The 16,499-nt window shown below is 45.7% G+C and overlaps 1 protein-coding gene across 6 annotated transcripts in view; it reads left to right on the top strand.

Annotated features, from left to right (window-relative positions):
• Nucleotides 1–16,499, top strand: part of UBE2F (ubiquitin conjugating enzyme E2 F (putative)) — a 45,335-nt gene that overhangs the window by 20,556 nt on the left and 8,280 nt on the right. For all 6 annotated transcript variants that reach the window (XM_060398845.1, XM_015091823.3, XM_015091821.3 and 3 more), the window contains 2 exons: nucleotides 8,940–9,007; nucleotides 16,296–16,366. In XM_060398845.1, coding sequence (XP_060254828.1) covers nucleotides 8,940–9,007; nucleotides 16,296–16,366 — 139 coding nt within the window. The remainder of the gene's footprint in view (nucleotides 1–8,939; nucleotides 9,008–16,295; nucleotides 16,367–16,499) is intronic.

Raw genomic sequence — 16,499 nt, 5'->3', positions numbered from 1 at the left:
GAGGGGACCATAGACAGTTTTTATTTCAAGTTTTACTTTTTAAATAAATTTTACTGAAGTATAAAATTATTAACAATAAAGTGTGCTAATTTGAGCTGCAGAGCACAATTAGTTTTGCAAAATAAGACACGTACCCTTGTGTAACCATAATCCTAAAGATTTTGCAGCGTTCCCGAAGTTCCTTTCTTCCTCTTTGCAGTCAATTCCTCACCCCTGCTACCTACCCAAAATTGCTTTCTGGTTTCTCTTATTGTAGTCCTTAAATTCCTTGAGTTTTTGAATTTCATTTAAATGGAATCATTCTATGTACTCCTAGTGGCTTCTTTCTTGTTAACATGTTTTTAAATTCATATGTGTTGTTGTGGGTAGCAGTATTTGTTGTATGAATATGATGAATATAGTTATTTTCATATTGATGGGCATTTTAATTCTTTCCAACCTTTGGCTATTATGAGCAAGACTGCTCTTGGCATTTTCACACCTTCCCAATTTGCTCAGGTTGTCTTCTTATCAGCCTGCCGGTGTCTGTGGGATCTGTCCTGACATCCCTTTCCCTTGCTCATGTTAGCTTGTGGTTTATCCAGTGTATTCTTTTGGAAAGAGCAAGCATTTGTTTTTCTGAGTTGTCTACCCATTTTATTGATTTCTGCTCTTTATTATTTCCTTCCTTATACTTAGGGTTTAAATTGCTTTTCTTTTTCTACCTTCTTAAGGTGGAAATGTAGATTGATTTTAAAAAGTTCTTTAAAAGCAATGTTGATTGAGGTATAAGTTACATTATTTTACTTGGCACAATGCTTTTGAGTTTCACCTGTGTTGTATTTTGTGTCTTTTTACTGATGGGTTTTATTCTGTCGTATGGGTGTATACCAGTATTTATACCAAGTTATTGGTGAACCTTTGTGCTGTTTCCACTTTGGGGCCATCATGCGTAAAAGCTGCTGTAAACCTTTGTGTGCAGGTCGTCATTTGCCAGTGGGTTTTTTTTTTTTTTAAATTTTTACAATGTTGTGTTGGTTTCTACCATTCAACAGTGCAAATCAGCCATAATTACACTTACATCCCCTGCCTCCCCCCACCCCTCCAGGTCATCACAGATCACCAGATGGGGCTGCCTGTGCTACACAGCGTCTTCTCACCAGCCGTCCATCTTGCCCCTGATAGCGTATACATGCTGATGCTGCTTTCCCCGTCTGTCCCACTCTCTCCCTCCGTTCTCTGCATCTGCGTCTTTCCTGCAGATAGGTTCATTGATATTATTTTTCTAGATTCCATACATATGCATCAATATATTGTATTTGTTTTTCTCTTTCAGACTTACTTCACTCTGTATAACAGGCCCTAGGTTCCTCCACCTCACTGGAACTCAGGTTCATTCATTTTACGGCTGAGTAATACTCCCTTGTATATGTGCACCGCAGCTTCTTTACCACTCATCTGTCAGTGAGCATCTAGATTGCGTCCATGTCCTGGCTGTTTAAACAGTGCTGCTGTGAACATGGGGGTGCATGTGTCTTTTTCAGGTACGGTTTTCCTCAGAGTATATGCCCAGTAGTGGGGTTGCTGGGTCATATGATAGATTTATTCCTAGTTTTGTAAGGAATCTCCATACTGTTTTCCATAATGGTTGTATCAGTTTACACTCCCACCAACAGTCCCCTTTTCTCCACATCCTCTCCGGCATTTATTATTGGTAGATTTTTTTGATGATGGCCAATACTGACTGGTGTGAGGTGATACCTCGTTGTAGTTTTGATTTGCGTGTCTCTAATAATTAGTGATGATAAGAATAAGTTTAGCTTTATGAAATACTGGCATACTGTTTTCCAAAAAGAAAGTGTGTGGCATTCCTGCTAGCAATGAATGAGAATTCCAGTCACCCTACCTTCTTGCCGACAGCTGGTATCATCACTTTTTTCCATTTTAGCCACTCCAGTGTGTGTGTATCTCATTGGGACTTTGATTTGCATTTTCCTGATGATCAAAGATATTGAGCATCTTTTCCTGAGCTTGTTTGCTCTGTTTATGTCTCCTTTGTTCAAATATTTTACCCATTTAAAAATTGGATTGCTTGTCTCATTATTGAGTTGCGAGATTTATGTACCTGGGTTCAGTTCAGTTCAGTTACTCAGTTGTGTTCGACTCTTTACGACCCCGTGGACTGTAGCACACCAGGCTTCCCTGTCCATCACCAACTCCCAGAGCTTGCTCAGACTCATGTCCATCGAGACGGTGATGCCATCCAACAATCTCATCCTCTGGGTATATGTTTTTTATTAGATATGTGGGAGTTTTTTTAATGGTGAATAATATCCTTTTTTAAAAATTGTTACATATGATAAAAGTTCTGATTAGGGAATTACATAGATATATTGTAAATCTTGTATATTTAGGTATATATTCACCTAAATGTGTTTTAAATGTGTTGATTATCAGATTAGTCATGTTTTCTTAATTTGAACATATAATTTATAAAAAGCTCCCTAACTGATGAGCTTGATAATAAAAGTGCACCCTACACTGAGTCGTGAAATTTAAATTATCTATTACCCCGTGATGTTGTGTTCTTATTTATTCTTAGCTTTGGTTCGCAGCTTTGGAGTTACAGAAGGAAAAGCTTCTAAATGTGAAATAAAGTAAGAGCCCAGTTTCTCAGCAGAGAAGTACGGTTAGTAAGCCTGAGGCATAGGTTTGGTCCCACACGTGAATATTTTGGAGCAACATTTAAATGACCATGAACATGTTTAAAGGCATGAAAATGGATGAGAGCACTGAAGCAGACCTCTGGCTTGACCACCATCCTGGCCTCCTGGTCGCTGGAGTGTAGTTTACTCTCACTCGGTCAAGGTTTCAGACACACAGAACGTGTGCCCTCCTCCCTGGCTCTTTCTAGGTTGATTTTTAGCTTTCTGGGAACCATTGCAAGGAGAAGAATCTGAAGAGGAGGAGGCTTGTTTCCTGATGGTGTCTTTTCTTTCAGATAACCCTAGAAATACAGTGGCAGTTAATCTCCTCTCATATATAGTAGAAATGTGGTGTCAGCTCTCAAGACAACCAGTTCCCTCCCTTAGCACCAGCTGACTTTTGTTAGGGAAACGTTCCCTGCTCTCCTCCTTGTCTTTGCTTAGATCCTGCTGAGCAGGGGATGTGTTATCTGGTATCCACTGTGCTCACAGATTGCTGCCCTCTGCCTCGCACATAAAAACTCTGAGGCAGATTCTCTCTTGGGATGCTCAGATTTCCAGGAGTGAGTATGAATTTAAATGTCTGACATACTGTTTTAAAAGCCATTATTACCATAGTTAAACATATATTCTGATGGTTATTGTATATAAAATGTTTTTTAAGAGGACACGCTGTATAAATGTTAAGCTTTCTGGCATTGTAAAAATTGCTAGCACACTTTCATTTTCCTGTACCACCTAACAGTGCCTTTCATGTAACAGGCTTTATCGTTTTCAAAAATCGTGTTTAGTGAGACATAACTTTACAGACAGTAAATTCACCATTGTCAGGTGTACCGTTCTCTGCATCATGACAAATACAAAACAGTTGTATAACCACTGGCACAATTGAAATGCATGCAGAGTGTGTCCATCAGCTCAGAACTCGGGCCCCTTGTTAGTGAGCTTCCTCTCCCCACCTCCAGCCCCTGGCAGTCTTTGATCTGATTTCTGCCCTGCTGTTTGTCTTTTCCAGAAAGTCACATAAATGGCCCCAACCAGGATGTAGCATTTTGCACATGGCTTCTTTCACTTACACATCCACGTTGTTGTCTGTAGTATTAACTTCCACTGGCCATCGGTGACTTTGAAGGTGGAGGAAGGGACCCTGGGCCAAGGAGCACAGGTGACTGCCTAAAGCTGGAGCATGAAAAATGGATTTTTCCTCAAGCCACCAGAAAGAGCTGCAGCCCTGCCATCTCTTAGCCGCTGGGACTGGTTTCAGACTTCTGACCTACAAAAGATAATAAGTTTTTATTGTTTAAGCTGCTGAGTTTATAATAATTTATTTACTAATCTATTACAGCAACAGTGCAAACACAGCAGAGAAGGCAATGGCACCCACTCCAGTACTCTTGCCTGGAAAATCCCATGGATGGAGGAGCCTGGTGGGCTGCAGTCCATGGGATCGCTAAGAGTCGGACACACTTTCACTTTTCACTTTCATGCACTGGAGAAGGAAATGGCAACCCACTCCAGTGTTCTCGGCCTGGAGAATCCCAGGGACGGGGGAGCCTGGTGGGCTGCCATCTATGGGGTCGCACAGTGTCAGAAATGACTGAAGTGACTTAGCAGCAGCAAACACAGTGCTTTTTGTGTCCTAAGAAATCTTTGTCTAAGAAACGCAGGTTTCCCCCTTTTTTAAAGGTAGTTTTATAGCTTTGGGTGTTAAAGTTAGGTCAGTGAACCATTTTGAGTGAATTTTTGCATGTGGTGCAAGATGGGGCTCTAGTTTCTTTCCCTCCCCTCCTTACTCTTCCTGGAATGAATGGAGAAGTGTTCCTTTCTGTTTCCTGGAAGTTTTATGTTGAGTTACTATTAATTCTTTTTTAAATGATAGAATTCACCAGTAAAACCACTACGTCTACCATTTTGTTGATTTGTTTTTGTGGTAGGAATTTAACTATGAATATAATAGGTGTGAGTTACTTGGATTTCTTATTTTGGGGTGAGCTTTGGTGATTTGTATCCTTCAAAGAATTTGTTCATATCATCTGCATTTTGAATTTATTAATGTAAGGTTGCTCTTAATATCTTCTGACCCCTTTAAGTTCTATAGAGTCTGTGTTGATATACCTTCCTTAATTCCTGGCGTTGAAAATTTCTGTTTTCTTGATCCAGTTAGCTAGAGGTTATCAATTTTATTGGTTTCTGCAAGGAACCAGTGTTTGGTTTCATTGATTCTCTTCTAATATTTTTTAGTTTTCTGCTTATATGTCCTTTTTTCAGTTTAATTTGGTCTTCTTTTTCTATTTTTTAAGGTGGAAGTTTAGCCAGGTTAACAGTGAACTTCCACTTCCCCATTCAGACCTTTATTTTATAGTCACATTTACTTAACAGTGTATTTTGGGTTATAACAAATGTAATTATCTTTGTTTTAGATAATTATATTTTCTTTATGTATTTATTGACATATTTACCACTTACAGCTTTCATTCCTTTTGTAGTTCTGAGTTCCCATCTGTTATTTTCCTTCTGCCTGAAGAACCTCCTTGATTTTTTTTTTTTTTTTTTTGGTAATGCAGATTTGCTGATCATGAATTCTTCCAGCTTTGCTGAATGTTGAATTCTTAAGTTGACAGTATCAGCATTTTAAGGCTATCATTCCTCTGCCTTCTGACTTGCTCTTTTTCCTCTTGTAAGAAGTTAGTGGTGATTCTTTGTTTCACTTTCTGTGATATGCGTTGTCTCTTTGTCACAGTTTTTGACAGTTTTATGATGATGTGCTTTGATGTGATTTTTTTTTCCTGTTTATCTCATTTGGGGTTTATTGATCTTTTTGGATCCGTGAGTTAACAGTTGTCTTCAAATTTAGAAATAACTGACCAACATTTCTTTAAATATTTTATCCATAAGCCATTTGTGGGATTCCAATTATGTATATGAATGGTAATATCTTGCCTGTATATACCCTCTACTCATGAACTGTGGGCCACACGGTTCTGTTTTACTTTTCTCTGTGTGCTTCACTGTGGATCTTCTCTATTTCCACCCAAAGTTTGCAGCGTCTGGCCCTTCACAGAGAGAGTGCAGACCTCCTACCTACAGGCTCGTCTTGGCAGGGATTGTATTTTTCCTTCGGGCTTAAGGATTCGCATAGCATGTGATTCTAGTGTGCTGTAAAAACTGGCATTTAAAGAGGGGAAAAAGCCTTGTGTTACTCTTTAAAATCTTTCCAGGGGAGTCTAAATACCATGGGTATACCTACCATCATGCATTTAAAAAATGAATTGAACAAGCTCTACTTTAATCGTTGGGAGATGTTCATTGCTACTTTTTCTCCATGCACTCATATTTTTATTTCTCTTGTCTCACGGAATTTGGGGCTTCCTTGGTAGCTCAGACAGTAAAGAAACTGCCTACAGTGCAGGAGGCCTGGGTTCGATCCCTGGGTTGGGAAGATCCCCTGGAGAAGGAAATGGCAACCCACTCCAGTATTCTGGCCTGGAGAATCCCCGTGGACAGAGGAGCCTGGCGGGCTGCAGTCAGAGGGGTCGCACAGAGTCCGATAGGACTGAGTGACTAAGCACATACACACAGAATTGTATCCTGAAGTAAAGGTTTTTCTGCCTATAAGAATTTTTACAACCTCTCATTCTCTTTTGTAACTATTCAGTTATTTAAGAAGTTCTATAATGTAAGATCCTTGGGTGTTGAGCCTGATCTTGTGACTGACTGTTACAGTTGTCTGTACCAGCTCCTAGATCCTGGTTTTCCTCCATTGCCACTACTGCCCTTCTTGTCCTGCCTTCTAACCCCCCTAAGCAGGGGGCCCGTCAGGGCTTCGTCCTGTCCTTGGTCCACCATAGTCAGGTCCCTGAGGACCTCGCCAGCTCATGAAGTCTGGATGCTTCCATGCACAGCTCCCAACCATGCTCCTGCAGCCCCAGCTTCTCCCCAACGCTCCCATCAATGTCTCCATGAGGATGTGGACATGCAGCCTCAGGTGGATCTCACATCCGATGTTAGGTCTCGCAGCTGTGCCCTCCACAGGCTGTCTGTCTCTGAGGCGGCAGCTCTGCCCTTTTCCGTCACACTCAGAGAGCCGGCACTTTGGTCCTTCCTTCCCTGCCCAGCCTCCTCTGTCCACAGATCCTGGTAGTGTCCCTCTCATGGGACCTTTGCTACAACAGCTCTCGCCTGGTCTTAACCAGTACAGTCTCACCTGCACTGTTTCTGTGGTTCTGCCCAAGGCCCCCCTGCAGCCTCACTCTGAGTAAAAGCCGGTGTGCTTAACAGTGGCCTGTGGGTGGGCCTGCTGCCTCTCCAGCCTCAGCTCCTCCTTCCTGCCTCGCCTTCTGGCCTCTGCCAAGTCCCTGGAATGCATCAAGCCCTCTCAGGGGTCTCACTTTGCTTTCCTTTCTCCTCCTCCTTTAAGCCTTCACTTTCAGGTCCTATTAAACTGCAGTTCCTCCCACCTCCTAGCCCCTTAGCTCTTTTTCACTTTCTGCTGTATGATTTACTTATTTACTTTGTCCCCCTTCGTCTGGAATATAAGCTTCACGAGGCCAGGAACGTGTCTTACTGGTGTGTCAACCCTTGTCTAGAACAGTACCTGGCACATAGTAGGTGCTCCTCAAATGTTGTACAGTAAATAATGACTTTAATATGTTGCAAGCTTTGATGGTTGTTACACCAAATAGCAGTTTATCTGAAATGCATCTGGGAATGACGAGGTTACTGTTGGCATTTTCCTCTGATTCAGTTAGGTGTTTGTGAACAGTATCACTTAATGCTGGAAAGAAGGGCTCACTCAGTGTCCGTTTCCTTCCTTCCTTTTGCCTTCCTAGGTGTAGCCGCTGAAAACTTTGTGGGAATAAGTAGGCAGGCATGGCAGGCGTTTGTTGTCACTGTTGCTGTGTCACTGGGCTTCAGAGTCAGGAGCCAGAAATCATATAAGGGGTTTGATAAGTCGTCATCTTTCAGCTGACGACCAGGTTGGGTTCCTTGTGTTGTGTTGATGGCAAAGAGTTGAAAGCCGGCTGGTTGGAAATGGCTTTACAGACCGGGTCACTGGGGTCCCTTTGTGTCATATTTTCTGAGGTTGCCCCAAAACCAGTTTCCTGACACCAGCTAGCTGACCGTTCATCATACCTGTCCTTCTTCAATGACATTTCATTTCATTATACCTGAAATACTAGGAAGCACTGAGAAAATTGATAGTAATTTTATCATACCATTACAGTATTATCACACCCTTACAATATTAAACACGTGGGCCTTACAAAAGCTCGTGAATGCAGATTTAGCTCATTCATTTTATCAGAAATATGCATCGATAGACAGAACCAGCTCTGTCAAACCACTCTCTCTCAGATGAGGCCTTGACTTTTTAAAACTTGAAGATACGCATCTGACAGCCACCCCACGCCCATGCTCAGTCCCTAGTGGGGAGGTGCAGTGTGGGGCTGACTACCATGTGGAGGAGGGCGCCTCTGTGTGCTCCTTGGCACCCGCTTTGCCTGCTGCTCCTCACAGGGGTGATACTTTCCTTTACAGCAGTCTTAGGATTGAAGTGACTAAATGAAATTTAACCATCCCTGCCATCAGGCTCCACAGTGTATCTGAATTCAAGACATTCCAGTGTGAACCGTGACATCTTATCTCTAGTGCCGTCCTGTGCCCTGAACAGAAGTGGGTGTGAGATGGAGAGAAGCACAAGCCCACGCTGGGCCTGGATTCAGGGTGCTCCGCTGTGGGCATGCATCACCCCTGGTGCAGCGCGCCCCAGGGAGAGGCTGGATGAGCAGTGTGCCTTCTCTTTTGAGCAGGAGAAAGGTTGTGAAAGGGAGGTGGGAAAGGACACGGCCATCTGCCTGCCTGCCCCTTGGAACTGACTTCTCATGGGGAGGCCAGCAGCAGACAGACTACCAAGAGCTGAGGCAGGACAGCAGCCTGTCATGAGGTGTGCCAGAGGCTTGAGGGGAGGCCCCAAGCACTGCGGTTAGGGCTGGGCTGCTCCAGGGACGGAGGAGGAGGGGAACCAGGCTCCCAGAAGATGCCTCCCCCTTCCCGAGGGCACTGCCCACCAGGAGGAGAGCGGGCTCACCCGTACCGTCAGTTCAGGGGTGAGCTTGCAGTAACAAAGGAGCCTGGCAGTCCTCTTTTTAAACACTTAGTTCTCTGTGTATGCCATATCCTAACATAGTGCTTGCCTTTTGTTTACTTTTTTTTTAATTTAAAGGATTTCTTTGTTTTGTTTTGTGTTTTTGATAGATGAGGGTTACTACCAGGGTGGAAAATTTCAGTTTGAAACTGAAGTTCCTGACGCATACAACATGGTGGTGAGTAGCCTGCTCTTGAGTCATTGTGCCCCCTTCGCGTGGTGGTTGGCTGTCACCGGGCCTGGCGGTCCCCTCCCCAGCATCGTGTCCACATGCGGCCCACCCGGTCCTGGGACTGAGCACGGATGGCTGGCATTTGTGCGGTTAATGCCCCTCACCAGCAGTATTTAGGGTTTTAGTAGAGAGGTTCATTTCTCAGCGCACATTTGCAAGTACTGTGTGCTGGGCAGTCTGTGCCGGGTGCAGTTCTACTGAGGCTGGAATTACTGTCCTGAGGCCACACGTTTACAGGGATCTGCCCGTGTATCTCATGCAAGTCTTGTTAAATTCTGACACTGGAGGAAAGAGCATTTTATTTAAAACTGTACGTTTGCTTATGGTATAACACCAAAATTTGAGAAGTGTATAAAACGTGTTTTAGATTTTTGGAAAAGGAAAACAACCCATGGTTTTAAACTACGAGTGTTTGTTTGCACCCCTGTAAGCATGTCGGATCCTTCAAGGGCCCTCCGGCAGTAGCTGTGCCCGGTGCAGTTACATCTCGTCTTTGCTTTTAGGGATGTGCTGACCAAGTAGGAAAGTGAGAGAAAGGGTAGAAAATTAATCATAAAGTGCTGAAAGTAGTAAGTAGCAGACAGTGATAATCGGTCAGCAATAGGAAGCTGGAGAATTCAGAGAAGGAGGAGAGAAGGTCATATTTGGAAAGTGGTCAGGGCCAGTTAAGGGTCTGAGGAAAGCTAGAATTGGATCGGCTCGAGCACAACTGGGGCAGGGGTTCTGGGTAACAAGACCCGTCTCCTGCTGTGCTGACAGCTGAGGAAATGAGAACCGGCAGCCTTTGTACAGGGCAGGTTGACCAGGTTGACTTGAGGAAAGAAGACTTGGGGTCAGGAAATAGTGGAGAAGTGAGAAGACCCAGGTGTGAGTTTTGAGGGGCGTTTTCATTACAGCAGTGAGAAATCCGTGAGGGCTCCGAACAACCCCACACCCCCCTGAGGAGAGGGCGTGGGACACCCGCCCAGGCTCTGCGCCTCCGGGTTGCCACCTGGCCAGCTCTACCGATTTTATAGATTTTGCATATTGATATGTCTATTTCCCACCATGTTTCTTCACATTCTCTAGGCCTGTTGAGCAGCAAAGAAAAGTCTAATGGTAAAATTCGGTCTCCTGTGAGTCTGAGGCTGAGGGAGTTGGCACCGCTCAGGGCCTTGCTCCCCTCAGCAACAGCTCCCTCCTCTCTGACAAGTGGGGTTGTCCCCCTCCTCCTGCGCTTCCTCTCCAGCCCCGACCCCAGCTGTCTAGCTCAGTGGCTCTAACACTTGTCTATTTAAAGCCAAACTTTTCTGTATGGAAATCGATCTCTACTGGGCTAGTATGTTCAAAGCCCTTTTGGAGAATGTGGAAGAGTTGGCAATCTAAGAAAAAGAGAAAGGAAATTTAGCTGTCACACAAAGATAGGAGGATGCGCCTTCCAGGCCTTTGTCGACCCGCCCACCCAGCTGCCCGCTGAGACTTTCCCTGTTGCCCTGGTCCCTGGCAGGGGAGCCTGCACCTCCTCAGGCAGGAGCAGTGTGAGAGCTTGCTTTACAGGCACATGTTTTGAATGTGGGGCTATTTTGATGGTTTCTGGAAACAACCAGACTTGCAGTACTTAAAACTCCAGGCTCTGGCTTCCTGGACATGCGCCCTCTCTCTGAAGAGAGGTAAAGGTCGTAGGTTTGCGATACTGCGTTCAGAAAAGCAGGGAATTTCAGGGGAGGAGGATAGATAACAGGGTTTAGTGTAAGCTGGTGAACTTTCCAAACAAGCCTCGAGGAAGCTGAGAACTGCTGTTGGCGTGTGTCGGGCATCATTTGGTGGCAGAGTGTCTTCTTCCCAGTGTAAGGAGAGAGTAGGGAGCCAGGACAGGAAGGGAGGAACAGAGGTGTGTTTCGGGCTTCCACGTGTCAGGTGCTTCCGCTCATTTTGCTTAGGTCACACTCTAGTCGTTTGGGTGACCTCAGTATTCCTGTGTATACCCATCAGGAAGTTAGGGCTCCGAAAGGAAAGGTAAGAACTTACTTAGCTGGCCTTACTGGTCTCAGTGTCTCCATTGCCAAAGCCGATTCTTGTCAAGAGCTGCCCGCCTTCCTAACGTGTGCCCTTCCCAGCACATCTGGTGGCCACTTCGTAGTGAGAAGTGTTTGTCATACTCCCCTGTCCCTGTGACTTCTTTAAGAAATGAAGTCAGAAATGAAATAAGTAGTGAATAGAAAACCATTGAGCCTCAAAGATACATTCCCTCTAGTAACTGGTGGCTTATAAAGATCTCACATTTCTCTATTTTAGTTTCTGCCTCCTTTGGAAAATTTCTAAGTGACAGGGCTGGTCCTCTTTCATTGGGAACAAAACCTGTGTTCTCCAGCCAGGAAGTACTGAGAGACCAGGCCGTTCAGGTGTATCCAGACCCCACCCTGCTGCCGGGAGGGCCTCTGCGTGTTCTGTCTGCCTCTCTGCAGGCAGGGGCCAGCCAGAGCCGTGAGCTCACTGCAGGGCGAAGAGGGCGGCCCTGTCCCCGGAGACGTGAGGTGGCGTGCTTCGTAGATGCAGAGGTGGCGGTGTTCCCCTTGTTAGTAGTTCACCTTTGTGCAGTTCTCACTGTCTCTCTTCACTGGACTGTCTGCTCCCCGAAGGAGGAGTCTGGGGATGCGTTGATCTCACTGTATTTCCACTGCTGGGCGGAGGTGGCCACACCAGGCATGTGGCTCACATTTGTTCAGTGGTTGGTACATTCTCGGCCCCCAAGAAATTTGTGGTGTGGAAAATAAACCAACATTTGAAAATATAGAGATTCCAGGCATGTGGAGTAGCAATTCTGAGAGCAGACTTTAAGGAATTCACGTTTCACTGGAGTGAGGAAAGACAGCCGGTTTTCAGCAAGTCAGCCTAAAAGGGCTTTGTGGAGTTTTCTCAGAACTCATTTGCTTTTACATCACAGTTTATAGGATTTCTGTACTTTATAAGGACTTTTTTTCTTTAAAACCCCTTATGCTTACGGTTCCTGCAATCAAGGTCAGTTTTTAAGACTGTGAATGAAGCTTTTTTAATCAGTTAAGCATCAGTACATCATTATTTTAGAATAAACTTTTTTAAAAAGAAAACACCTATTTGGTATCCCCTCACCCCCTGCCACCCCCCCCCCCACCCCCCAGCTCTCTGCCCCGGAAGCTAAAATGGAGATTTTCCTTTGATTCTTTGTCCTTTGATCCCTGAACTTTATGTCACAGTCTCCAGCTGCTTCGCAGTCTCTCTCAGCTCTAGAAGTTGGCTGAAAGGATGGAGTGACGTTTAACGACCTCCTAAAATGCTCTGGGTTCTGGGTCAGGCCTTGTGGGCTGGAGGTGAGAAGTCAGGAGGCCTTGAAGAGGCTCAGCCTCTGGACCCAGAAACGGTGACAAGCCAGGGTGGTGATGCCACGATGGTGACACCCCAGAATGTGGGAATGCACAGAGCAGGAGGCGGCCTGGGAGCAGATAGCAGCTTGGCCATGGTCTCACACGCTGGGGCCTCACGCGGCTCCCCTGGTGTGTCACCTGAGCTGTGGGAGGCAGGACGCGTCCTGAGGCAGGAGGCAGGAATGTGGCTTTTCTCTCTTCCTGGAAGTGAGGTGATGTGATAGAACCACATCAGGCAGCATGATTGCGGGCAGCCCTAAAGGGGCCAGGAAGTGTGCTCCTGCCACGTTTCCAGGAGAGCAGGGGGCACCACCAGCAGCACCTGGATGCCCACTGGCCCCTCTTCTTTTTAGGGTAATTTCTATACTCCATAGAAAATTGAGGAAAAAATCACTATGCAAAAATAGAATATTAGTCATCTGTTGTCTCTCTCCAGCATCAGAGATGATCATCACTAACTTTCTGATGGATGTTACGCACGATATCTAACCACACATACAAGTGCCATCATGCTACACGTAGCTCGGCGACTTGGGGGTTCCAACATTACAGTGCAGTACAGCGTGGGCTTCCCTGGTGGCTCGGCCGTGAAGCATCCACTTGCCAGTGCAGGAGACGCAGGTTCGCTCCTTGGATAGCGAAGACCTCTGGCGAAGGTGATGGCAACCCACTCCAGTATTGCTGCCTGTAAATCCCATGGACAGAGGACCCTGGTGGACTACAGTCCATGGGGTCGCTGAGTCACAGCAGCAGCAGCGTAATACAATATATCATCAGATCATAAGAACGTATCTTCTCTTGTCAGTTAGTATATAATTATATCATCCTTAGTAGGAGCACTGAATTGTGTGATGTATCATGGTTTTAAACTAATCCTTTATGGTTGATCACTGGGTGACCAATGTTTGATAATAGGAGCCAAACTTTTGTAAAGGGCCAAACAGTAAATATTTTAGGCCTTGTGGACTATATATGATCTCTGTCATACATTCTTTAAAAAAAAAACAAAAACACCCTTTAAAAATATAAAGGCTGCACTTAGCTCATAGGCCACTAGGAATCAAGCTCGGGCTTGTTGGGTCCGAGGGTTGTAGTTTGCTGGCCCCTGGAATGAGCAGTGCTGTGACGCAGGTCCTGGGCAGCAGCACATGCGTGTCTGCTGCTTGCTGCCTTTGGATAAATTCTTAGAAGTGCAATCACAGGTATTGAATCGTTGATGCTGATTTTAAGGCTTTTTAATCAATATGATTCAGTTACCTTCCAGAGATCGTCAGTGTGTGAAAATTGTTTTTTCTAAACCTTGACCAACATGGGATGTTTTCATTATTTTTTTCTTTTTGCTCTTTTGGAAAGAAATAAATAATATCTAAATGCAATTTGCATTTTCATTTCTTAAATAGGATGCTAAGTTTTTCTTCCTCCTTATTAACTGTGTATGTCTTTTATGGGCTATTATTGTGTGCTTGGCCCCCCTTTTTTTTTCTGTCATGTTTGTTTTTCTTATAAGCATTCCTATATAGAAATTAAATGAAACTTTTTTCTTAGTTTACTTAGCTGTGTCATAAACATTTTCGCGTTTTCATTTGTCTTTTTGTTGTTGTTCTGTAAAAGCTTGTGGCTTTTTGTTTTAAGGTGTAGCCAAATCTACTTTTCCTTCTTGAATTTTTCATGCTGTGGAATGCTTATAACAGGCCTTCAGACCCCGAGGTAGCTCATCTGTGTTTGTTCTGGTACTGTTAGAGTTCTGTGTTGTTTATGTTATGTAAAGCTCTCTGCGAGCGGCTGACTGTACTTTTCTGAATAGCTAACCCCTGAAGCACCCCTGTCCCCACTGATTTGCAGTGTGGCCTTTGTCATGTGCAAACCCTGAGCTGTGTGACAGGATGGCTAGTGATGCCAGCCCCCGAGGTAGGAGCTGGAGCTGAGTGCATCTTGTTAGTCTGGTTTTGGAGGTGGTAGGGGTCTGTGAGAATAGTTCACAGACTATTGAAAAGTGAAAAAGGGTGAAAAGTGTGTGTCGGAATCTGGTCCCCAGTTGTGGTGCAAAGATCTCTCTCTCTGGGGCACTGCTGTCAAGAGGGCCATCGACAGCCTCCAGCTGTGGAAGGTGTGAGGGATGTGGGGAGAGGGCAGGTGCAGCCCCACACTTGGAGCTGCAGGGACACCAGGCAGGTGACAGTGTGTCGGGGCCTCAGAGGAGGGAGGGGCCTTCTGTCCTTCCAGACGCTGAGCCAGTGGTGCCTCCACCCTGCAGGCTGCTGTGCCCAGTAGATCCACCACGCGCACAGTGCCAGCAGGGCTGGCCTTCCTCTTGAGCCTGAAGGCCTTGCTGAGAGTGCAGGCTCTGCTGGCATTTGCTCTGTCAGATGCCTTCCTGTTTACCTGCAGAGAAGCAAGTTAGAGAATATTCAGATTGATTTCAGCTTCTACTGATCCTAAATTTTGTAATCCTCAGATACCCACCTCTACTTGGTCGGACTAATCATTCAGGGGAATCTGTTGATGTCATGTTGCTTTGAAATCAGGAAGAAAATTTAATGAGGGTACTGAAAAAAGTGTTTAAAAATGTTTGTTTTATACAGATTTGAAAGGTGACACTATTAAAGTACTAGAAAAAGTACAGAAGATTTGGATGGTGATATATTCTCTAGATTTGGTCTCAAAGATAAAAATCTTCATTACAAAGATTTTGTATCTGTGAGATGACCTGTCTGGTGAGATTCTGAGAGTCGACTGTCATGCTCCTCAAACCAAGGTGACCTTGCAGTGGACTGGGCCTGGGGAAGGGGCTACCCACTGCAGGCAAGAGTGGGCGTGTGACCTCTCTGGAGGCGAGAGCGCTTGTCACTGAATCCGAAGCAGTGCTCTGGCCAGAACCCCCCGCCCAGTTCCTGGTCTTCATCCCAGTGAAGTATTTCATTCGGATGTGAGTGAGGATAGCGTTGATTGAGCAGTTTCGTAGTAGAAGTGGGAAGAACCTAAGTGTTGGGTCACAGGGGACTGGCTTGCTAAATGTTAGTGTTTGTGCCATGGAATGCATGGACGCCCAAAGGCGTCTGAGATGACAAGAATAAATGTGAAAAAAATGTACAGCACGTTTCCCTGCTTCTGTAAAGAAAAATGACTGTGCGTCACACACACCTGTGTGTATGGCCTCGAAAAGAGGCTCCAAAATGTGCATCATAGTTAATAGGAATTATTCTGGGTAGACTGCTATATCTTTGTCTACACACATATGAGTATCTTTCGTTTTTTTTTTTTTTTTTAGATGAGTGTGATCGGTTTTAAAATAGAGTAAGACTAAGAGAACATTATCCAAACACGCTCCATCCTAAGTAATGTTGATATGTCTTTTTCTCACATGATCTTTGTCAGTCTCTCTCCCTCTTTTAAGTGTTAAGTGGACCAGGACTTATATCTAGACCAGGAAAATGACAGCAGCGTCTTCAGAAACACCCACCAAGGGCACCAGCGCTGCTGTAGGGAGCAGCACTCCAGCTGCTCAGCCACGTAGCGTGAGGGAGTCTAGGGGCTCCTGGTTCACGGCGGGGTCTGGGGGCGCAGAGCTCCTTCCCCAGGCCTCTGTGGCTGCTCCTTCACAGCCGGGGCACCAGGAGGGGCAGGGGGCAGAAGCCCAGCAGCCAGCACCATCTGCCATCAGCCCCGGAGTGTGGAGGGGTCCTGTGCGGGGACAGCAGCCCCCCCAGCGAGACCAGCGCTGCGCGCGGTGTGCAGACACTGCTGCAGGGTCTGGGGCTGCTGCCTGACAAGCCCGCAGTGCGCGGTAAAACGGCGCTGGATGGGGGACGCAGAAGGCTCTGGAGCGCCTGTGATCTCTTCCTTCTGTGTTGCAGCCTCCCAAAGTGAAATGCTTGACCAGGATCTGGCACCCCAACATCACCGAGACCGGTGAGATTTGTCTCAGGTGAGTTCTGTCCCCTCCTGTCTCCTGTGCTCTGAGCACTGCCTGAGGCTGGGCTTCCCAGGGGTCACCTCCCCCGAGAGGACACTCTGAGGCTGGGCCTGGAGTCAGGAGGCTTTGGAGCAGTCTCTCGGCT

This window comes from Ovis aries, chromosome 1, assembly GCF_016772045.2.
Source record: "Ovis aries strain OAR_USU_Benz2616 breed Rambouillet chromosome 1, ARS-UI_Ramb_v3.0, whole genome shotgun sequence".
Lineage (NCBI taxonomy): Eukaryota > Metazoa > Chordata > Mammalia > Artiodactyla > Bovidae > Ovis > Ovis aries.
This window is presented reverse-complemented; position numbering and strand designations above follow the sequence as displayed.